We start from the raw sequence: 25,147 nt of genomic DNA, 5'->3' as shown, positions 1-25,147 counted from the left end.
AGGTTCTCTTTGCCAAAGACATCTGCTGTGAGCCTTGAGGTATTGATAGACAGCAAATTGACCTTGTCATCCTGATTGGTGCATTTGTCTCCAAATGCTTTTATTCGCTGAAGACAATATGGAAATTTGCCAATATTTTCCCTTGTAATTATGGCACTATTGTGGCATGGTTGGACCATGCAAAGTGTATCCTCATAGGCCTCCTTAATAAAGCACTCCAAAGGCTTTAAGTGGTACATAATGAGGCAGCTCGCCTCATGAAACACTGCTGTTAAAAACAGCTCCCATAACTTGGGATACATTTTAAGATCTGCTGCACTGCTATCAAAGCAACTGAGGCCATGGATCCCCTTTTTAGCCAAGATATGCATAGGGGGTTCTCTGTCCAGGCACCCACTCTGTAGAACACTCTTCCAGATTGTCTAAGATAAGAAGCAGTAATCAAAATCTTCAAGATAAACCTCAAAACTTGGATGTTTATAGAGGCCACAGGTTGATTGATAAGTCTACTTAACTGATTCTTCCTCTGTTTCTATAGCATCAAGAAACCACTAGTGAATGAGTGTTCTACCAAGTATTATCAACATAATGCATGCCTGCATCAGTCTCCTCCAAGGGAAAGGTCAAACAGACATCAGACCAGGTGTTGAAAAATGGAGAGGAAGAACATGAGCTGAAAATTCCTCGTTAATCCAGCTTTGCTGACACTGTCAGTAGTAGTACCTAAATCTATATCAATGAAGACCAGGTGATGACAAAAAAGCAGGTTATAGACACTTTCCCCCTCGACAATGGTTTCACGAGCAAAGTCATCAGGCAGTGTCCTGTCGATGACAACATGGTCAATGAAGATCAAACTCTTGTCATGGAGAGCAAGAACCTCTTTGCCGACCTTGTGGACAGCAGCTCCATCAGCATAACCTGTTACGAATAGCACTCCATCAAAGGCACTTGTTCCATCGATGATCGAATTACCTTTCTTCCAGTTTTGGAAACAGTCAGCCCATTCAGATTCAGTTTTGAAGGCTTCTGCTCATTTACTAGCATATGTCTTGGATTCTGAGCTAGAGGCTGATATTCATGACCAAGACTAAAGCCTTGGACACAACATATAGATCATGCAGTTGGATTTGCTCTGTGTTCTAGTGTTCAAGGGGAAGGCTTATGCAGTTGGAGGAGGGAAGTGCACACTTTCAGCAGGACTGACATTTGAGCACCAAAATGTTGCATCTGAAGAGAATTCAAGAGTCAGAGCCTCTGTATACATTCAGGTGCCAGTTCTGTGAATCTGCTGTAATGCAGACTGTGATTAATTTGAGCTGCTGATAGCCAGTGGCCCCCCAGCACTAAGTTTGAGGACTGGCACTTATTGTTCTTCATTAGACATTTACAGAGAGCAAGGAAGTTAAAATACTCTGTGGAACGACTAAGAAAGAGAGAAATGGAAGGTTTGTCACAAAGGGAGAAAGCAGGAACGTCCTAGAGGGTGATATAGGGGCAAGGAGTGTCTGGTCATAGAGTAGAGTCACAAGGTGGATTCAAGTCCATGCTGCCTTGGTATTCCATGAACCAACAATTAACAGCACTACCTGCAGCCTTCTGAGAATCACTTTGGTCACCAGCACTAATTAATTTACAAATTAAGGACTGAAGCAGGTGCCATTTGTCTACATGCAACAGAGGATGCAAACTTTATATTGGCCGATTCCTCAACTGTAGCAACTCTATCCTCCTTAGCGTTCAATGTCAGGGCGGCCGCCGCCGCACCCACCACCTATGCCACGTCCATTGACACTGCCCAGTCTCTGACATGTCTTTCAGTGGCCCCCCTTGTTGCCACATAAATCATAATCTGGGGGCACGGTGCAGGATGACTCTCTCGATGGGGATCAAGAGTCAGAACTACTTGAGAAGGAAATTGAGGTCGTGGAAGATCAGCAAGAGATGGCTGGTGATAGCCAAGATGAGGTAGAATGGAGAGATTTAATTCCACCCAAGGAGGTCTAGAAGATGCCTCTGCAACCAGACTCCCAACCAAACATTGCCTGCCTTCGTGCCCTACTGGAAAGACCAGCAACGAATTTTGGCCTTCCAGTGTCCTTGGTGAAGCAGCAGTGCTTCTTATAATGTTTATGGATCAGCTAAGTCTATTCCTAACCTAGATCACATCTTGGAGGAATGGCTAAAATTTGTGCAAACGCCTGCCACAGTACAAGTGGTAGTACCACACCTGAAAAAGAAAGTAAGTTTCTTAGTGGTGTCCAGAGAATCCTATAACTCCAGCCTCTGTACCTCAGAATAGAGATGGGAGACACATTGACAATTTAGACTCCAGAGTCTGCTTCATGGTTGCAACATCCATTAAAGCAGAAAATGCTTTCTCGATCCGTGGCTGCTACAACTGTCAAATGTCTTACACCATTTAACCTCTTATTGACTTAATCCCCTAGGTCTGTAAAGAAGAGGCTCAATTAATTGTGAAAGAATGTTTTGTTAGGTTAGGTTAGCATCACTTAGTATCGCACAACAAATCATACCTGATGGAATATTTCAGCACTCAGCCGACTCGAGGCAAGTGAACTAACCAAAACAGCCACGTTTTTGGACTTTTTTTTATCTGACCAAGCTCAGTACATGAGCGGATTTGCAGGGGAAGTTTGTTGCCTTAGAAGGGTGGCCAGGTAAGAAAAAGATCTCCTGCCGAATCTTAAAGATGCAATAGCAGCAGCATCCATCATAGACGTGGCAATGGTTGTCTGAAATGGTTTCCGTCTTTTTGCAGGAGTAGTTGTCCTCAGAAGCTAATGTTGGCTAAGGTCTGTGCCATTCTGTCCCGAGATGCAGGCTAAGATCCTTTTGATGGACAAACCTGTTTGGGAAGCACCTGCATGACACGTTGGCGAAGTATAAAACAGATAACAGCACAGACTCTGAGTCCTTCAAGACAGTCCACATGTTTTCATGGTTTCTTCAGGTGTTTTAGAACACCATTGATAATGTTACTGTAACATTTGCAATAAAGTTATTGATGAGATAACTGTGAATGGCAGGGGCCCAAAGTTATAGTTACCTTAAGATACAAGTTGTTACTTGAAATAACTCTAATAGCTGAATTTCTATGGTTTTGTACGTTTACAATGTGAGTCTAACTATAACATCCCTGTAACCTTTTGTTTTTTAAGTGTGTATGTATATATATATATATATATATATAAATATAATTACCTACTGCCTCTCGCCAGTAGGTAGGTATAGTTAGGACCTAGTTTCCATAGGAAAAGCGCTTTTTGTTTTGCCAATAACTGTTGCCCTTTGATGACTTCTCACAAAATTTTCAAAACTAGTTTGCCACTCACTGCAGCTGCTGTCTTGAAAATTTTGGGGTGATTCGCAAAGCAGGTTTTGAGATATTAAAAGAAAACCAAATTTGTATATCTAGAGGCACAAACCCTCTGCAAATCCTCCCCATCTTGTGCAGAGATCTGATTGGCTGCCAACTCATGCCCATGTAATTATAACCCACTCCCTCGCCATACACTGCTCGTTACCTCATATCTTTCATCAGTCATGACATCTTCAAAGGCATCATTGAAATTATCACTGCAACATTTACTATAAAAATATTGATGAGAACTGTGCATGGTGGGGGCGTGAAATATATTTACCTTAGGGCACAAGTTAGTTTCTTCTTGTGTTGTAAGGTAACTATAACTCATGCCCTTGCTATGCAGATTTCTCATCAGCCATTTTACTGCAAATGTTAGTCATATCAATGATGTCGTAGACGTTATGAGCGATATAATATGTGAGTTAATTAGCCTATAAGGGCACGAGTTATAGTTACCTTAGGGCACCAGTTACAGTTTCTTCAGATAAGTAGAACTAAATCTGCAGAATTTCTATGTTTTTTTGTGTGTAAAATGTGAACCAAAGTATAATGTCCCTGTAACCTTTGTTTTTTTTTCTTTAATGAATTTCTAAGGTTGTTATAATTCTATTTCCTAACTATAACGTCCCTGTAACCTTTGGTTTTTCACTTAAAATATATATGCAATATTCCATAAGGATTTTAGACACGATTAGAGCACGAAAGGCTGCATGGAATTACACCAAAGTTGGCAGAAAGCTAGATCTTCATCCAGAAAGAGCTAGTTTTGTAATTTGGTGTAATTCTGTTCAATAGTTTTGGAGTTACTAAAGAAACCGGGTGGATCCTTGCATCAATTGCAATGCCATTATTGGCTGGCTGCATCCTGATAGGAAAATAGTGTCCACCATTTTGTGTATCTGAACTTTGGGGGAGGGGGGGAATGAGGGTTATCAGACCTGAAAATGATCAATAAGGTCATGGGTATTATGACCCCATGAGGCTGATGGAGGGGTCTCAGATGGACCCCTCATGAGCAACAAATTGCAGAAACATTTTTTTTGGCGGTGCATTAGGATCCGCGGATCCTCCTCAGGGCTCTGCGGGTCCTCATGTAAATCCATGACAGATCAAGACCACAATTAAAAAAGAACATACACCCACTCACATACTCACTTCACACCACCAAACCATCCACACACTCCCTCTTTCACACACACACTCACTCATACAGCCACTCAGACCCACAAAACCACTCTCACAGACACTCAGACCTGCACAGCCGCTCATACACCCACTGACACTCACTTATAAACCCACTCACACACCAACTCACAGACCCACAAAACTACTCGCTCCCACACACACACACCCGGTCAGCCACTCACAAACCCATACAACCATCCACACATCCACTCACATCCCCACCCTTACTGATACTCTCACACACACATCCACAGCACGGGGTTGGCTGCATGCATTGGGTTTGTCTCAGGGCCAGGCTGCAGGTGGAATTAACGTATGGTAGTTAAATATTACTTAATGAAAACAAACTGTAGAAAAAACAAGGAATTAGACATTTTAAAAAAATAAGAAATTCACTAAAATACCACAGGTTACAAGGACGTTAGAGTTGGGTTCAGATTTTACTCACACAAAACCATAGAAATTCGGCAGTTATAGTTTTCTTAAGCAACTATAACTCGTGCTCTAAGGTAATTATAACTCGAGCCCTTGCCATGCACTACTAATTACCCCACATTTTACACCAGTCTTCAAAGACAACATTAATAATCTCACTGCAACATTTGCAATAAAATTATTGATGAGAAAAATGTACGTCGGGCACGAGTTATAGTATGAGATAACTAGAACTGCTGAATTTAAATGGTTTTGTTTGGATAAAACGTTAACCTAAATATAACATCCCTGTAACTTTTTTCAGTGGGGAAAAAAGTTACAGGGACGTTATATTTAACCTGTTGTTAGTATTGTGGACTTTTAACTAGCCCATCACTTTCTTTGTTCATGGGCTTGCCTTTCAAAAATCCCTTGATGACATTGGTAAATGCTTTGTTTGTCATGTCTTGGGGCAATTTTGTTACCGCCTTGCAGACTGCCCCTGTTACATGTATTACTGCAGGAGTGCTGATAGGTTTTACGGTGAGCAACTACTTTTTAGGGTCGAGCCTGTGTTGCATGCGCTCGCGCATACGTTTCGCAGGGAGACTCTTTTGTATTTATAAAAGGGCTCGGAGCCCTGTCAACTTCACATCAGTGTTTTATATTGGTTGGTGGGCTTCCCTAGTAAAATCTGCTTGCTTTCATTAGTCGAAGGCACGCATACGTCATGCCTTTTCCGGTGGCTAGCCCTCCTCCAGCGCAGCGACCAAGTACAGAAAACATGCGAGGCTCGCTGTTTTCCATCGGGCTCGCGGACTTTTTTTTTCTCTAATTTACGAGCCCGATCTCGCTTGGCAGAAGTCGAGCGCTTTACGTACTTGATTTAACTTTTTCGGGTTACGTACATAAATGCACTTTTGCCCGATAGGTGAAAAGTCGGGTTAGGAGTTTACAACGCGATCAGGTCTAACATGAGCAAACGCGAGACCCGATGCATTGTAAATGCTTTTTCTCTTTTGTGTCTCTCCCTTGTGCCCATGCTCATGGCGGACATGGCGCTTTGAATCAGCTTGCACTGCCGTCACCCACCACCTCCGGCTGTCCCTCAGTTTTCAGTTTCTCTTCCCAACACCCCTCCCATGTCGTTGCTTGTTCTTGATTTTCTGTCCCTTTCTTCTTTGAAGAGAACATAGAGAGGGCTGGATGGAGTCATTCCCACAAACCTGCATCAAGTTCTGTGCCCTTGAATACATTCTGCTGTCGAATTGGAGAGATTTAGGGTAGCGCCTTCTAAAATGCATCACTCTTTCTGATCTCCCCTTTGTGAAATATTATAATTTTTAGAAAAAACAGGTGATGCTTTTCTGTCTTTGCTTCGGTGCAATCTCCACAAAATGTGAGGTAATCTCTGACGGACGGGACATTTTAGTTGGGGTCCTTGACTCGACTCGACTACAGGAATGTTTGCTGGGGACGAATTTGTACTTTCGATAGATGACTTGAGATTTAATCTTTATTTTTCCACGGGATCAGCTCTCTTTGTATTTCGTAAGCTTAAGTAAACATATCACATCATTGGGTCATGTGAATCCCCTTTAATTTATGTGTTGCCCCGGTCAATAACCTATGCATTGTGTAATCTTTTACCAATCGCAAATAATGCTGGTTTAACACAGCTCGCTAAGTGTGTTGTTCTGGGAAGGATGAAAGGCTGAATCGGTCCTGCAGATTGCGAAATTGTCACAGCCAATTTAGAACAGCGAGTTGTGTTGTCAGCATACATAACGTTGTAATGTGTGATCGTGCGCAATTCACTTTTTTGCAGTGTGATATAGCGGAAACTTGACTCAGTTACTGGAGCGCAATACATGAGCACCAGTTACTTTGCACAAGGTCACATTAATATTTTTTTAGGCACGGGACGACTAAGTCATTTGCCCAGAATCACAGTTTGTTGAGCAACTGCAGCTCTGGTTGTAACCCCACGTCGTCTCCCACTTGATCCCCGTCTTCATCTAATAGCATTAATGACACTAAGACATGGGCATAAGCCATTTATTAAAAGCAATCTAAAAATCTCAACCTAACATTCCTGTGTATTTTGTGGTGGAGTTACACCAAGTCCACATACTGCACAGTTCTTGTCTGCGTGCGCCTGAGAGAGGCAGGACCAATGGCCGAGCAAGGTTTGGCTTCGGTAGTGCCAACTCTTACCTAGGGATACCAAGGAGAATGCACACAATGACGGAGTGAGGGTGGCTGGGCTTTTAAAGGATTTCTAACTCGAAGGGTCGCACAGGCACAGCTCCAGTAACACAGAATGTTACCGCACACAGACTGCCAGGATCAATCACTTTGCCCAGGGCCACTCTTTGAATGAAGAGCTACATGGTCTCCAGCTTCCTCTTGGCTTCTCAGCACTGGTATATTTCTCTTGCAGCCTTTGCATTCTCACAGAGCTACTTCAGCGTTATATCCAATTAACAGCATAGCAGCACGTCTGAGAATGACTACTCCTGCGCCATTAAAAATATAACCAGTGTGTGGACCATTGCTGAGCAGTGCCACTGCTGTACCACTAAAGCTGTAGGGGTGCTAGAGAGAATCGCTGGGACTATCCCATTAAAAGTATAGACGGTTGTGCTAAAATAACTGGTACCTTCCTATTAAATGTGTTACAGCCCCGTACAGATAAGCTAGCACTGTCCATCAAATGAGTAACAGTGCTGTATAGATGTACAGCGACCTTCCCATTAAATGAGTAACGGCCCCGTACAGATAAGCTAGCACTGTCCATTAAATGAGTAACAGTCCTGTAGAGATGTGCTGGTATCATCCCATTAAATGTATAGTACACTTGCTGAAAAGTGCCAGTGTAGTTCTATTAAACAAATATGAGACCGACTAAGAATTGCTGATGCTCTCCCATTAAAAGTATCAACAGTGGTGCTTGCTTAAGCTGGTGGTGCCCGGTGCGCCAATGTTTGTTGGCATCCCCTAATGACCTCCTCCTGGCTACCACGCTCCACAGTGCCTCTCTTTTGTCTTTACTCCCTCTCACATGTAGTTCCTTTGTCATATAGCGCTACTCATACCAATGTAGGCTGTCAGAGCACTTTACGTATCATACTCCTTGTAGAGAGGTAAACATACATGTGTGAATCAATGTATAGGAGATGTTACATATGATGATGAGGATTAAAAGGTGTTGGAATCCCTTTTCATAAATACCAGTGGGCAGTACATTTGAATAGTGCTTGCTCAGGAGAAGCACGACCTCATGATTTAAAAAGCAGTGCATTGGTTGGGGTTGACTTTAGTGATAAAAATGGATTTCTACCCAAACTATTTTATCCACATTAGGTGATAAGAGACTGGTGAAAAAATATAACAATAACGAAAAGTACACTGTTCCTAACTCTAGGGTGAACAATTAAAGTTTAGGAGCTAGAACCCTCACACACCCGAAAGGGTGTCATGCTTCATCATCGGGAAGCTCCTCGTCAGACCGGCTGGTGCAATGTCTGACGGGCTCCCCTTTCGGGGGCTCTTTGCCGGAGATCTTTTTGATATGAGGTGGCTGCCGTTAAATTATGAAGGTCAGACACTCTGAATGGCAGGAGAGTGATAAAATTAAGATTGATTAGAAACCCCTGAACAAGTTTTAATTTAATATCTATCCAGAGGGGTTACGATCAAGATTAAAAACATAATTAAGTGGGGAATGAGAATGATGCTCAACCACTTTAGAAAGCCTGGAGTACTGGGAAATTGTCATCTGCCCCCTAGGGTCTGACCTTCATAATTTAACGGCAGCCACCTCATATCAAAAAGATCTCCGGCAAAGAGCCCCCGAAAGGGGAGCCCGTCAGACATTGCACCAGCCGGTCTGACGAGGAGCTTCCCGATGATGAAGCATGACACCCTTTCGGGTGTGTGAGGGTTCTAGCTCCTAAACTTTAATTGTTCACCCTAGAGTTAGGAACAGTGTACTTTTCGTTATTGATTACACGTATTGGGAGTATGTACACTGGACCTTTAATTCTCCCGATCCCTCTTTTTGTTGAGAAAAAATATAACATTCTAACCTATACCTTGTAGTTTGCATGCCGCTCTTTGATACCAGTTCATAGCTCCCTGTACTATAGCAGGATTGTGACTTATGAACTGCAAGTAAAAAAGATCTCTGTGACAAAAGCAGTAACCCACTGAACTAGCTACTTAAAATATAAATCGGTTATCTTCATGGTGCGCATTCTTCACAACAGGCACATTTGCTTCTAGACAAAACCAATCTTGCTCCAGCAGGTACATTTATCACCAGAGTTACCTTGACATGTTAATTGTTGGACATACAATGAACTCTGTAGCAGGTGCTTTAAACCCTTATGATATTTCAAAGCACAGCGCCCGCCTTCCCAACCCGGCTTCTCACCTGGTGCCCATACCGCCCTAAAGTCGGCCCTGATAAACAGTACTAGCTCATTAAACTTCTTCCAGCCTAACTGCGACGCGCCAATGCTGTTTCATTATGTTTCAAGACAGTATAATATCCTTGCTGAAGTGACGATACTCTGCTATTGTATTAATCACTGTGCTTGGAAATGTTGGTGCTGTGATATTCATAAAACCTTTGCTGAGTAACAACAATACTGTCCCAGTAAAAGGATAGCTGTCTTGTGATCTGTTGGTACAGTCCCATTAAAATAATTTTCATTCGTAAAGGAAAATGAACAATATTTCATTTCTTGGCCCTTACTGTGGTTTAAAATACCACAGTCACGATATCTGAGCTGCATGTTTTGGGCCTCTGTAATACACAGTAACCATGTTTCTTACAAATGCTATTTTCTTTGTGGTATCATCTAGGGGCTGTTCTGGGCATCACAGTCTAATGCCAAACGTTTATTTCTGATAAAGGTTTTATTGGGTTTATATGATAATTGCATGTTATTAATCTCTCCTTTTTGCAATTACGACTATTATTCAGGTCAGTTTAACATCATTATTACACTATGACTGTTTGAACAGTCTTGATATGTTTGGGTGACCCTTCTAATTTATTTATTTCGTTACTCCTCCTTGGCTGTCTTGTTTTGGGAATTGTGTTAACCAGCCAGCAACTCCAATGGTGGGGTGGTGAAAAGGATATTCCATTGGAATTAGCATGGCACATTTAAATTAGGATGCTAAATGGCAACATTTTCATATTTGGATGCAAATAGAGGAGGAAGTTAAATGGACCTGCTTTAGTTATATGCAGGGCCACTGGAATTATGTGGCAGGAAAAGACCAAATTACGAGTCAGGGTTGACCACTTTGTGGCAAGAAAAGTCCAGTAATGAATTTACAACTCCAAGGGCTCTAACTCAAGCAAATGCGAGTCCCATTGCATTGCAAATGCTTATATTTTAGTGTCGACCAGTGCTGACTGTGTGCCAACATTGTCCCTATAGAACTGGAAAGAGCAGGAGCCATTCAGCTCTTGCTTGTTTTTGTACCTGCAGTACTCGGGAACACAGTGGACCCTGGCACTGTTTTGGGATCTCTCCTTTCCAGTGGTTTCTTTACTAAGAGGATGGCTGCTCAAACAAGCGTTTGCAAAGCCAGGAGGTTTCACCTCTGTGAAATCTGCTGATTTGTATCAATGTTTCTTAGGCATATTGCACAGAAGCGCAAGCTGCTTTGCATCTTGGATTAAAGTTAAAAAGAATAAATCACTATGATGCGGTCAGCGTTGACTGCATCAAAGCGCCTTTTCTTTTTTTTTTTTTAAATGTACTTTAAGCCATGTTGCCAGCAGCTTGCTCTGCTGTGCAGCATGTCCAAAAAATTGAGTATAACAATGGAGTACACACTGGTGAAACCTATCAGCGTTGCCAATACTTATCGTACCGATTGTTCGCTGTGCATGCAATGTCGGGGGGAATTTAAATGGCCTGGGATGAGCTATCGGCTGTTTTTATGTGATCTTATCCAGATGCTTGTGGCATTGTGAAATCTTTTGAATGCATTTATGGTTTTTTATTTGCATGAGTTTTATTTTCTTTGGGGCACTTAGTTGACGTTCATTACTAAGGAAATAAAAATGCTGTAGTCAATGAACAAAAAACAGGACACATTTGCTTAAATGGCTTATTTTATGTATTTTTGAAGTTTTGACAAATGTAGACCGGTTTTTAAGGCTTCAGATGTAGAAGGGTATCATCAGGTAGTGTTTTATGCGGATACCCTCCTTAGAAGAATGTAAAGGAAAAATGTCAACACCAAGCAGGTAGTATGAAAGGCAGATGCCTGTTCTGCTATTTCTCCATTTCAGACAACAAGAACTGCCCTCTTATGTCCCAGCTATTCAGCATCCGAAGTGAACCTTCTACTGTTGAGTTTGTGTAAAAAAAAAAAAAAAAAAAAAATATATATATTTTTTATAAACCGATCCACTGGATTTATTCTTAGAACTATTTCCTTTTAAAACATGTTGCAGAGCATCTTTTGGTGGTGTGCATTAGTGTAAAAACAGCGTAGGGGAGGAAGTGGTTAATTAGCACAGGGGTGGGGTAACAAAATATATGGTGTGTGGGTGAAAACGGACGGGGTTGGGGTGAAATTGAATGAGGGAGAAAATGAACCGCATCTGGTGGACATACAGTGCCATGCACTGTTAGTGCTAAAAAAAAAAAAAATCTTAAGGAGAGCGCTGCCAGTGGAAGAACACTAGCTGCCAACATGAAACTGTGCTGGGCCCATACTCTTCAGTGTGGATCCAAACAACGCTCTGCAACCAGGATTATGGGACAGCAGGCCTAATTGGGTCCCTGTAGCTGGTCTGCGCTCCATGGCAGTCAGCCTGAACTTTTGCCTTTGTCTCTGTTGGCGCAACCAGATGTCCCCAATAGTGTTTTATTGCTTCTCACCGCTGTTTTTACTTAAAACTTTGAAATTCAATATCTCAAATTCTACTTATTGAATCTTTCTCAATTTGATCTTGATTTATTTATTAAATTCAGATCTATTTTTCTGTCCTGGTGTGGAAACTGTTTGTGTAGTGTTTTCACAGTTTTAATGTTTGAAGTGTTGGGCAAATACTTTAGACATTGCTCTAAGTTAAGCCTGACTGCTCTGAGCCAAGCTACCAGGGGGTGAGCACAGGTTAATTTAGGTTGTGCTTGACACTTAGTCTGACTAGGATTGTGGTTGTTGCGTGACCGGGTCTAATACTTACAAGCACACACTCCCTAATTAAACACACATCCCTGCAGTCCCAACTATAAACGGGATGGCAGAGCCATACAAGGCTCCAACCCCTGCACTGACATTTGTTTCATTTTTTTCCTGCGCCCATCGTCATGTATCTGGATCTCACACTTGCATATTTTCTTGATTTATTCCTCAAAAATTGACTGTCTTAGAGTCATGACTTTCCAAATTTTCATGCTTCACTTGTTTTTGCTCTTTCCTTAAGAACATGTCGGGCCGAATCCTCACATTGTGTACCTGTGATGTACCTGCAACGTCTCTGATCCTACTCAACTATTAATAGAAGGACAGTTTCTTCCACTGCTGTCCTTCCAGCAACCAAGAGTTTTTTTCATCAACAATCTTTAAAAGACGGTCAGGGATTTGTGAAACAGAATATCTAAATAGCCCTCTGGTTCTACACTGACATTTGGACCACTGGCCCCAGACATTCAGGTCAACCTAGATAGACCACAACATCTATACCATTGGATAGCTTTCTGAAGACGACTCCCAAATACCTTGTCAGACCCTGCAAACAAAGTATAATTTAGGAAGTTCAGAAAAGAGCTTCCAGAAAATAATGTATTCTCCAAGTGGTATAATCAGCGAAGTTCCCACATGATCTCTTTTATGTAACGTTTTAACTTCAGTCAAGCCTGGAACTAAATTAACTACCTCTACAGCTACAAAACGTAAGGAAATCATATACTTGTGCGGAACATATTAAATCGGACCCACTTGAATTATTGGCTGTATTTCTAAAGTTTAAGCTATCAGTGTCCATTTCAAGACTGTTATTGGAAAGGGCTGTAAGATGTGCTGAATCAGCCTCTGACAGACTGGAATCGCCATCATCCACAAGCACACCATCAGCTGCACCACATGCACAGACACGTTATCCTCCAACATGGAATACCTCTTGTTGAAGCTGCAAGTCACAGCCAGCTTCACCCTAGGCGGCATTCTCATCTGCAGATTACCATGACCACACGCCAACTTTTAACTACACCATCATGGACTTCACCGCACCACTCGCCCTTGATGCCAGCAATTACCACGCCGACCCCAACCAAAGTGTACTCATTGAAGACCTTGCAAACTTGGGCCTTAACCAATGAGTAAAGTGACCAACCTATGTTCCGGAACACATCTTGGACCATATTGTCCCCAACTTCAACATCCAAGTCGAAAAGCCTACATCAGTCCCCTGGACAGACTATACCCTTATCAAATTCAGCTTTCTTGTCCCGGTCTGATGCAGACGTACTACCGTCAGACTGATCTGCCGAAACTGGAATAGCATCACTGACAAGGACTGGAACCCCTACTGACCTAAACACAGCAACAGCCTCCCAAAAGCCATCAACATTTCTACAGTTGGATTGCCTCCTGCTCCAACTCCCTGGTCCTCCTCAAATACAGCAATACAACAAGATCCAGACCCCACGCCAGTTGGTACAGTGAGTAATCCAGACTGATAAAACTTTGTTGCAAACAACTGGAGCACAAATGGACAATGCAGACAGGAGCATGATCAAATCTGCCCTAAGACACTACCACCAATTGATCGGGATCACCAAATGCGCTGCTCTGGTGTGCCACATCGATGCCACACCAACAGAAGCAAATAAATCTTTGCCATTGTGAAAGACTTCACCTCACCATCGGCTGCCCCCAACTCAATCACTCCCTCGGAGGACCTCTGCACAATCTCTCTCCATTTTTCAGCAACAAAATCAAAGCCATTTTACAGCGTCGAGTCTGCTGAACCAGACAGACCTCACCAAATGCCTCACAATCTTTTCCAAAGAACCAGTGCTAACCACATGGCCCATCATCACCCTAGAAGAAACTTCCACCATTGTGAATTCGGTCCATTCATGGTCCCCATTGGACACCTGCTCCCACCACACCTACTCCAGAGGACTTCAACCCATCAGTGCCATGCTCATACCCATTCTGAATGCCTCCACCTCTTCAGCGATCTTCCCAGATGCTTGGAAACGTGCAGCTGTCCTGCCATTGCTGAAGAAACCCTATACAAACCCTTCAATGCTCACCAATTACAGTTCGATCTCCCTGCTACCATTCCCAGCCAAGGTCTTGGAGAAAATAGGCAATAGACCCCTCAACAAATATATCAGCGACCACCAACTACTCATCACTGGTTTCAGTCCCAAACACAACACGGAAACTGCCCTCATCTCTGCCGCGGATGACATCTGCTTTACTCTGGACAGACATGGTAGGAGGTGATCATTGTCCCCATTTTCAAAAGGGTAGCTAAGAGCCAACCCCACAGTTATCGCCCTAACCCACTTCTAGACAGCTCAGTGAAGATTTTAGGTACAGTTATTTTAAGTTAAACAAGTGTGTAGTGGAAACATGAGGCCTCTACGAAGTTGTTTGCGTTTCACCAAGGACCAGGAAAAATAGAGCAGACTTTGAATTTAACACTTCATATTCAAAAACATACAAAGCCCAGAAAAGGATGTGCCCATCTTGCTTTCATTGACCTAACCTGTGTGCTCGACACAGTGAGTAGATGGCTCATCGTGGCACATCTTGGAATTGACAGCGCAATCATAATTTTGCTTCGCACGCACACTTCATCAAAAGTACAATTTACTAAGGAAGGTGATTTAACTGAAGAGTTTCCATCTGTAATGGGGCTAAGGCCCCTTTCTTTTTCCTCTTATACATTAACGACTTAGAGGACCATCTGCGTAGCACAGGGAAAGACTTAACCAAAATTAAATTGCGCCCAGTCCCTGTGCTACTGAATGCAGCTAACTCAACCCCATAGCAAGAACAGCTATTGGCCTCCAATTCGTGCTAGATTATTTTAATAGCTTTATGATTAATCTTGTCCTTAGGACAAATAGAGAAAAATCATTCATAATGAAATGCGGCCCAAAACTAACAAAAAACAGAAAATTTGTGCTCAGGGTACTGAGATTATAAAGGTCCCCCACTTCATTTTGTTAGGTATGCCACTGGATGTGGACCTTAACTGGAAATCTTTACTGAGCATTAGAACTCTGAAATTCCAGTGGTCTATTGATGCTGTTTTTGGATTTTCAGATCGCAGAAAATAAATTCTTGAAAAAGCTCCTCGCAGTTTCACAGTCAACCCCCCTCTTTATTTTACCATAAAAAGGGTTGGTCTTGGGCTTATAGAAGATCATATCAGATTGCAACCCTTGTTCCTCTGGCTTAAAGTGTGGAGGAACCCAGAAGTCAATTTTTGTAGATTAGTGCTGGCTGACTGCTTCACCCTGGATAGGGCTTTAGCTATTCCCTGTCTGAAGTATGTCAGATACCATTACAATTCTGGTCATTGCAGAGCAGTAGCCAGAGTAAAAAAGCTTTTTCTTAAAAATACTCAATCCATGCGCGAGTTGAGTAGGGGTGCCGGATTGTTAGAGGACATGCAAGAACATTTATACCCCAAATCATATCCTGTGCTGTCCCTTCAAGTAATTTCACATGAGCTGCTAAAATTTCTGCTGACCTGATTTCACTTACAGTGCTATTTTGGTATTTTCCTCCACCCCAATTGAGTCCAATACATTTGGGATTTGATCCTGATGTTTCATCCTTGGTCCTGGGTCTCTGTAAAAGTGGCTCTGAGTCTTCTGGGCCTTGTGGCAGCCTGCTCATTAACTATGCCAAATGGCATATGCAGGCACTGAAGTCTCCATGGGCTCAGCACCTGGGGTACCTCTTGGATTCCATCCAGATTTTGGAGGAAACTCCAAAAGACCTGCAATAGGGGGGTGAACTTCACTTAAACTGTCAGCCGACCCCTCTTCCTGCCCCACACGGAGCTGACGGTGGTGACAGATTTGTCTGTTAAAATGAGGTCATCGGTGACAGGTAGCGATATAGGACTCAGGCAAACTCTTGTCTCCATGTAAACCTGTTGGAGTTGCAGGCCATATTCCTGACCTTAAAGCCTTCCTATCATTCATTAAATGGAGGCTGCTTCAAGTTCTCACGGGCTGTTTTGCTGTACGTCAGACTGAGAGAAGACAAAATAAAAGAAATGCCAAGAATGCAGCACTCTTTAGTCTGAGTAATTAATTTATTAAGGCACTTCTCAAGGTTCGTACAGGGAAAACCTAATGTGAGCGTTTAGGTCAAATGCAGCAACACAAGTGCACTTCTGAAAATAATTACAGCAGTAGAATAATAATGATCACAGAAACAAACAAAGAAAATACACTGCTTCAACCATAGGTAATATATCTATAGATAGTGAATATTTATTCATGCACTACGCAAAGCTAGAAATTATACTTAAAAATGCATCACCGTGAGGCTTGACATTGACGTAATCTCTTTGCCAACTTCAAGTCGTGAACTCAAATGACAGTGAAAAGAGAACTACCCACAATGGGATCCGAGCAAGGCGTCCCCTCCCGGAAATGAGTTCAGGATCGTCAAGTTTCCCTCTTATATACTTAAAACGAGCTGGAGAGGAGAATTCTAGAAACTCCCCCTCCATACAGTATGTTGTTGTTTAAACGCCGGCTGCACCAGGTCAGTGTTGAAAGAGCACGTTTAGAGATTGGCCACATCGCAAGGTGCGCTCCCAAGACCGAACTGTTCCCTGCCGTACCATAAACATTCTCTGGTACATCCTTATCTCTCCCTCACTCCTCCATGTTATGTTTCTGCCTTGGTGAGAAAGAGGGAGAGGAGCAAAAAACATGTTGCACAAGTTGTGCGTGGAAAAATACCTGCACCGCAAATATGATGGTGTTTGAAGCTAAGCACAAAATGGAGACAGTGGTCAAGATGGAGCTGGGGAGAATACAGATAGCATTACACCAACATGTGGTAATGCAACAAGCAAACGAGCTGGGGTCCTGGATTCCTAGGCTGTGTGCCAGGAGGTACTTATCCTTTGGAGCTGGCTGCAGTGCCAGGGTGTTTTCCTGGTTGGGAACTACCTAGTGAGATCTTTGAAATCTTCTTCCACAAACTCAGATGGCGGTGCCTTGCAGATCACAAATGGCGGTTACACCCAAGGTGGCACAGGGCATTTTTCAGCAGTGGGAAAATCCTGGTTTGATATTTTTCCCACTGCTGAGAATGTACGATGTTAGTTTTTTCACACTGCAATTTTCGAGAAAGCTCGCTTGGAGACGCACTAGAGAGAGACTGAAAAATGGGTACTTGTATGCCTTTCCCACACTGCTTCTTCTGCCCAGAGTTTTGACGATCAGGAAAGCCACGCTCAATTGATCTAGTGGCTCTGGATTGGGCAAGTAGTTTGATACCTGGAACTTCTAGGCATGAGCATCTGCCATATGATCAGGCTGTCGCTTTGGAAGGATCTTGTTGGACCTGGCCCTTTCTACAGGGGATTCCCCAAACTTTTTGCCTTCTCCTCCTAATTTTTCTGACCCTTTTTGGCTGACGTTATGACCATGGTCACTTTATCACTGCTAATCAGTGCTAAAGTGTATGTGCTTTCCCTTGTAAACGTGGTATGATTGGCTTATACCTGACTGGCACATTTAATATACCTGTAAGTCCCTTGTACAGTGGCACCCCTATACCCAGGGCCTGTAAATTAAATGCTATAATGGGCCTTCAGCGCAGCTTGCACCACCCATGGAAGTAGCCTTTCAGACATGTCTCAGGCCTGCTAGTATAGGGCCTGTTTGTGCAGTTTGCTGCCACAGGAACCTGGCATCTAAATTTACTTGCCAGGCCCAGAACTCCCCTTTTTACTACATGTAAGTCACCCCTAAGATAGGCCATAGCGAGACCTATGGGCAGGGTGCTGTGTATGTAGAAGGCAGGACATGTGCCTGGCAGCCTGGCCTGTCCTGGTAGTGACAAAAAGCCTATTTGGATTCTCACTGCTGTGAGTGCTGCCCTCTCATAGAACTGCATTAGAAGACCCCTACCTTATGTCTAGCGGGTATTGCTTGATTTGTGAGTGGTAACTTAGACATGTTTGGTACAGCTGTAATGGTAGTGGGAAATGCTGCTTAATGGTGTATATGGATTTTTTATTACCATTATAGAAATGCTACTTCTAGAAAGAGAGCATTTCTCTGTGCTTGTGACTCTGGTGTTCTGCAGTTTGACTCTAATTTACATCTGGGCAGATTGACAGCTGGGGTTTGTGCATACTTTTCAGACAGCCTGTGCACAGGGAGAGTGGAGGTGTCACAGAGGTGCATCTACATATTGAATGGTCTTTCTGGGCTGAGAGAAGGGGGGCAGGGCACACTCATCTGTAAAGGCTGTGCCTTAGCCTCACACTAAGGGCTTGTTTACCCCCAACTGATGTCTGGAGCCTGTGCTGGAGAAGAGCAGGGACACTCCTAGAACCAGTTGTAACTGGTTGGAGCCTCCTCTCCCACTCATTGAAAATGCTTTGCAAAACTGAGTATAAGTACAGGGGATTTTTCCCCATAAAGACACACAAGAAACTTAGTTGTAACTGGACACAGAATGCTGCTGGAAGGAATCGCCAGGAACCGCCTTGGACTGCTGCTGCTGTGCTGACCTGGGCCTGCTGGGTCACTAGGAGGAACTGCCACTGACAGCATCCAGTTTGTGCTGGCCTGTTGCTAGGTCTACCGCCCTGTGCTCTGCCTTGTGTTCACCAGGGGCTGGGTGCTGTGGCCCCTCCCCCCTACATCCACTTGTTTTCAGTGCAAAGCTGCGCTGTGCCCTGATTACAGAGGGCCTGAGGAGCATTTTTCTGTATCTCCTTAGAGTGCCTTGAGAACGCCTTTGTTTTGATTACTAGGCTTCTGTGAGTGCTGTCTGTGCGAGGGAATCACAACCGTGACCCGGGCACTTGGAAACTCACTGAGCGTGTTAAAAGCGTGCTGCTTTTCGGGTCCCGGGGACACAGAAAAGTGTAGAACGGAGAAAGTGCACTCCTAACGGTAGTCCCAGGGCAAAGTGCGCTGCAAGGAGCGCCCCCGGGGCATCAACAGGCTCAAACTCTCACCAGGATCACCGCTGTGGCCCAGGAGACACTTGCACATTAGATCGGGTGGAGGTGAGTGGAGCAAAGCAGCCCGAGGTGGGAGAGCGACCTCATCGGAGGTCCCTCCAGCTCCCTCCTCGCACCCCACTGGTGAGGGCTGGGCGTGATCCAAGTGCTCCTAGGGCAGACACACCTTAGGAGGGCTTTCTCTTGTTTGTTCAGGGTGGGAGTAAGGAAGTCTGAAACCCTCCCCCCCAACACACACACACAGGTTCAGAGGGGGCACGTGCTGCCCCCCTCCCTCACCCATAATCCAACGGCTTGCGGGGCAGGAGAGACACCTCCATGCAGGCACCGTCCCCGCCAGGTTGGTGTTGGGACCCCCCTAGCGTTGCAGGAGTCCCCTCAGGTGGCCCCAGGACTGGGCATCGGACTCACTAGAAGGGCCTTCTTGTTGAGGCTCCTCCCTGAGGTCATGGTGACTGTGGCAATGGACTCATTCATGGTAAGGGTTTGTCTGTGATGTTCTAGTTATGGGCATATAGGGTTTCTTTATGTCCTTAGGAATTTTTGATGACTTGCCAAATGTTTTCTGATGTTCCTTTTATGGGCATGTCGGATGATTTTATGACCTGCATTATTTTTTTAATGTTTTCCTGACTACTGCTTATGTTGCAGAATATTGAGTAACCTGTTTGTTATATGTGACTACTGCTGATTTCTGCAGGGTAACAGTACAGTGTCACGTTCTGACAACTGCTTGGGTAGCAGGATATTACTGACATGTTGTGTTTGGTATAATGATGTGTACAATACAGTTTATTTTTATATAACTTGGTGTTGTTTCCTTTGTGGTGTGTGTAGTGCGTCACAGATGTGTGTGTTGTGCAAACTCTTACACATTGCCTCCGGGTTAGGCGTGACTGCTTGTGCCAAGCTATCAAGGGGTGAGCAGGGGTTATCCTGGGTGTGTAACCCCCTCGCCCTGACTAGATTGGGTGCATACCCTAGCCAACCAGAAACCCCATTTCTAACAGATCTGTTGTCACAGCAGCATGACTGAACTTGTGTAATCTGCACCTCCTTTTGTGGAGATTGAGTGATGGTAGTTCACTGTATTCATCTTGCTCTCCAGACCATGGACTTTATCTTTGCTTCCAGGCATCCCAAGACAAAATCTGTCTATGCTGGGACACGTTTGCAGCCTGGTGTGGCGCCAGCAGGAATGACCTATGACAGGCCAAACTATTGGTTGTATTATTTGTTTTATTCCTGGCTCAGCAAGAATGTGCAGTGGGCTCCATTAAATGTCACTTGTCGGCCCTTTCAGCCTTTGTATGTTTACTGGACAAGCCGTCCTTGTTCAAATCACCTGTTTTGATGATTTTTCTAAAAGGTTGGATTCGGTTTCATCCCAAACCCTTTGTGATACTACAGTCAGATCTTAATTTGGTCCTCGCTTTCCCCATGTGCATGCCATTCGAACCCACGCACAGCTGTACTCAATGTTGTCTAACTCTGAAGACTGTGTCTATAGTTGCGGTGATTCCGCTTGTCGCATGAGTAAACTCTAAGCTGTCTTGGTGCAGCCACCTTACACCACCTGCCAAAAGTGGTGCTGAGGACCAAGGTGGCCTTTTTGCCTAAAGTTGTGACTCCTTTTCATGTTGGACAATCCATCACTCTGTGTTCTTTATGCCGTCTCGCCCCTCAAGAGTAGGAGAGATTTCATCGGTTGGACCCTACAAAAGTTTGAAGCTTTTACACTGATTATATCAAAAACTATTAGATGGATGATCAGCTTCTTGTGGAGTTGCCTGGGGCAAAGAAAAGCAGTGCAGATTACCTTTTTGAGGTAGATAGTTTCCGCATTAAGTTCTCATATGCACTGGCCAAGAAGCAGTCTCTGGAGGAGGTGAGGGTCCATTCCACCAAGGTCAAAACTGCTACTGCTGGGCTGGCACGCAGAATGCCTGTCCATGACATCTATCAGTCTGCAGCGAGGATGGCAGTGCACACATTCATGAAGCACTACTTCTTTGACATCCAGGCTGTTCAGTCCTGCAGGACTTTTTGGTCTGAGCCATTTCAAAGACCCATCACATTTAGAGTTACTGCTTTGGTATCTTTACTGAAGGTGAAGAATCTGCAGTTAAAATTATTCATCTAGTTAATTACCTCCAGTAATTTTCTTGTTTGTGGATACTCTATGTAACTGCATATTCCTTACTGTCCTCTCCGTTCTGTGTAATGAACAACCCCCCCCTCTCCCCCCCCCCAAAACTAAAAAGGTCTCAAATTAGTGGTTTGCCCACATACCTCTGACAATTGTTGGGCTCCATGTCTGAGTGTGCAGAGTAAGCTTGAAACTGACGTTGATGTGCAGGAGTGGCACTTAGGTGCTGCTCCATTGTCATTTTTAGGGCAGGACAACATGGCACAGCATGTTGCCATCTACTGGCCTGCGGCAGCAGTGCTGTTTAAATATTCCTGATCTGGTATGTTGTCTGGAGATATTCTAAAGGTGATGCATTTCAGGTTAGAAGGACTATCCACCTGAAAGAGATTATGGGGGTTATTCTAACTTTGGAGGAGGTGTTAATCCGTCCCAAAAGTGACGGAAAAGTGACGGATTTACCACCAGCCGTATTACGAGTCCATTATATCCTATGGAACTCGTAATACGGCTGGTGGTATATCCGTCACTTTACCGTCACTTTTGGGACGGATTAACACTCCTCCAAAGTTAGAATAACCCCCTATGAATGGTAAGTAACTTTTTCAATTAGTTGTTTTCTCTTTGCCCCACTGGAATTCGGAAATAATTTCATGAACTTTATAGATCAAAGTCATAGTAGAGATATGACTAGAAATTGAGTATAATAGAGAGCAAGTTGCTGAAGCATATTTGCACGAGGCACCTTATTAATTGTTGCCTATACGGTTTGGATTCTAGAGAGTTCTAAGTTGACCACCTTTCCTACCTGCAGTTTTTCTCGATACTACTCTTGTTTTTCTATTCCACAGATTGTTTCCACTCAAAAATTAACTAGACCCTTGGAGCTAAAGAAGGGAAAACCTGCAGGAAAGGGCAGCATTACAGTAAGTGCCAGTGATTGTGTACTAATTCACATGGTTGATTGTATTGTTATGTTTGAAAATGTCTTTATTGTTGTTGATAAAATATTTTCATAAAAAAAAAAAATAGAAGATACATTGGTCATCTTTCTTCAAAGTTGTGATGGGAGGAAAATATGTAGGTTTCGCCTACAGACAGCCTTAGCTGTCTGCTCTGTAATACCTGTTCTTTTCAACACATTAAATGTATACATAAGGTGGGCTTTGGATTAGCCTCTTGCTTTGATTGTCTATCTCATTTCTATTCCTTCTTTTAATGGCTTACCCTCACTATTCGATGTCTCTCATCTTTCTAACTTTTTTTTTGTTTTTTTTTGTTTACCATGTTCTGATTGGATGACGTGCCCTTTTTACTGGCATCATTCACTGACCTAGTGTTCTCTTTTTGAATTCAGCAGCCCAGGAGAAGTGCATGTGTTTACTTGCTCTCTCCCACTCTAAAGGGTCCCCCCCCTCTTTACATTCCCTCCCACGCCCCAATTGCCATGTTGCTGTCATCCATTGAGTAGCCCATCCATCCCAGTCTTACCTCGCTTTTTTCCATAAATCACCTTTCAACAGTAATCTCCCATCGCAGTTTACTACGTTGCTCCCCAGCCCCTCTATCTTTCTTTGTCGGTGTTGCCTTCCTTAACTGCACCTCGCCTTCCCACCCCTCTTTCCAATACTCCCCTGTCTCTCGCATACTGCTTTTGTTAGGTTGAGCATAGCTGTGCGCAAGCTCTACTTTTCAATCTGTTGTAATCTCTTCTTTGGCCTTTAAACTCGCCCATCTCGCACCCATCACGCTCATTTGTTCCAGGGGTTGCCTTTCAACAATCACTTGATGTAATTGATAAATGCTTTAGGTTTGTCCTACCTTGAGCCTTTTGTTACGCCTTGCAGACTGACCCTTTTACATTGATTATTGCACGATTGCCGATATACTTTCAGGAGGGTGAACTACTTTTTTCTTGTCTCTCCCCTTCATGCTCCATGGTGGCCATGGCGCTTTGAGCGGAAACCATGCAAACTCGATTGGCAGTATTGGAGCACTCGTTACATTGTTCGCACTGTTACCTAATCTGGTTAATTTCAGTTTAGCTTTTGTCGCTCCCCTTCATGCTCCGTGGCTTTCATAAAACCATAGTAACTGGTAAATTGCCTAAATAAAAACACAGAAATCATCAAAGTGGCTCTGGCACAGTGGGAGAGCAGATACTACAATATTCACTGCACTCAGAGAAACGTGTCCTATAATACTTTGCGAACATTCTTTTTCAAAGCATTTTTGCCCATAACCCAGCCTGTGGTGGTCCTAGGACAATGGGACCACCACCAAAATATTCAGATGATGTGCTCTTTCTGTCTAGGTCATCCCTGGGTCCCTACTCAAGTTCAGTGGGGACCCCAAAATAATAACCCCTCCCAGCATTCAGGGTCTATTTAATCTTTGTCATGGTTGGAACTTTTGTTTTACAGCCAAGAGTAGTTTGTGTTTTAAGGGCCTTGTTTGAAATATCATTGCAGTAGGCCTTCTAGTTGTGAAAATATGTAATGCACTACGCCCTCAAGGGGCTAAACATATAGTTGCAATGCATTATTTTCTGCCTTTGTGTTTTCATGTGGTTATGCCCTCTAGGGGGTAACTATATGATTACCTTACCATGTTTTTTTTTCAAATGCTGTTTTTATTGTGATGTGCCATACGGGCTTTTCTGAGCATTACAGTCAACATTTGACAATATTCGCAACAGTCGGAAATTTATCCCATAATGCTTTGCAGGGCATTCTTTTTACAAAATATTTTTGCTCATAAATCAGCCTGTGGTGATCTTAGGACAATGAGACCACAAACAACACGTTCAGCACAGTGCACTCTTTCTGTCCAGGTCATCTCTGGGTCCCCTCACTAGGTTAGTGGGGACCCTAAAGAAATAACCGATCCCACCATTTAGTGTATTTTTAAGCTCTCTTATGGCTGGAACTTTTGTTTTGCACCTGGGAGTCGTTTGTGTTTTAAGGGCCTTAATTGAAAAAATATTCCAGTAGGCCTACTAGCCCTTTAGATATATGCAGGGCCACTGGGATTATGTGGCAGAACTGACCAAAATATATGTCAGGATTGACCGAATTATGTGGCAAGAAAAGTCCAGTTATGCATTTGCGTAAATGCGAGATCTATTGCATTGCAAACACTTGTTTCTTTTTTTGGTTACAGCTGCAGTTTGCTGCGGGACTATTACTTTTGTGCCTTTTTGTACACCTTTTTTTTAAATATATGCATGTGGGTACATCTTTTTCAATCTACAGGAAGGTGGGTGTCTTCCGTCTTGGACCTGTTAAAAAAAGATTAAAAAAAATAAGCTAAATGACTGCTGCATCATGATACATAAGTGTGCTTGCTTTGTGATGCAGGCACACGTATACATCATCATGCAGGTTTTTTTTGTTCTTGTCAAAGCTGATCGGCATCATCATAATTTATTTTCGTTTTGTAGTTGTTGAACAGCACCAGCAACAAGCATCAGGCGTTGTCAGTGCCTATTAACGTTCCTGTTGACACACCATGGCAGCCTCCCTATTCATGTTTTCACATCAAAGTATGAACTCGGCACCCATACCCGTGCAGCCTCTCCACCTCGGCGTCTACAGTATTCTAGTGTTTGCGTGGCCCCATTATACTTGAAAAATGTATTAATGAATATACTATACTGTTTTACTACAGCTTGTTGCAGGTGCTAATATTAACTTGATGGGAGGACAGCAAGATAAAATATTTTTAAAAAACAGAGCACATAAACTCAGTTTGCCCCTTTGTCCTGTAGCAACTGTTA

General features: G+C 43.4%; 1 protein-coding gene across 10 annotated transcripts in view; it reads left to right on the top strand.

Moving 5' to 3' along the window:
* The window catches only part of CPNE1 (copine 1), a 797,848-nt gene that overhangs the window by 334,075 nt on the left and 438,626 nt on the right, over positions 1 to 25,147 (top strand). For all 10 annotated transcript variants that reach the window (XM_069243860.1, XM_069243864.1, XM_069243859.1 and 7 more), the window contains one exon: positions 22,221 to 22,295. In XM_069243860.1, the coding sequence (XP_069099961.1) occupies positions 22,221 to 22,295 (75 nt within the window). The remainder of the gene's footprint in view (positions 1 to 22,220; positions 22,296 to 25,147) is intronic.

This window comes from Pleurodeles waltl, chromosome 7, assembly GCF_031143425.1.
Source record: "Pleurodeles waltl isolate 20211129_DDA chromosome 7, aPleWal1.hap1.20221129, whole genome shotgun sequence".
In the NCBI taxonomy this organism is placed as follows: Eukaryota; Metazoa; Chordata; class Amphibia; order Caudata; family Salamandridae; genus Pleurodeles; species Pleurodeles waltl.
Note: the sequence above shows the minus strand (reverse complement) of the source record. Positions and strands in the feature narration are given on the sequence as shown.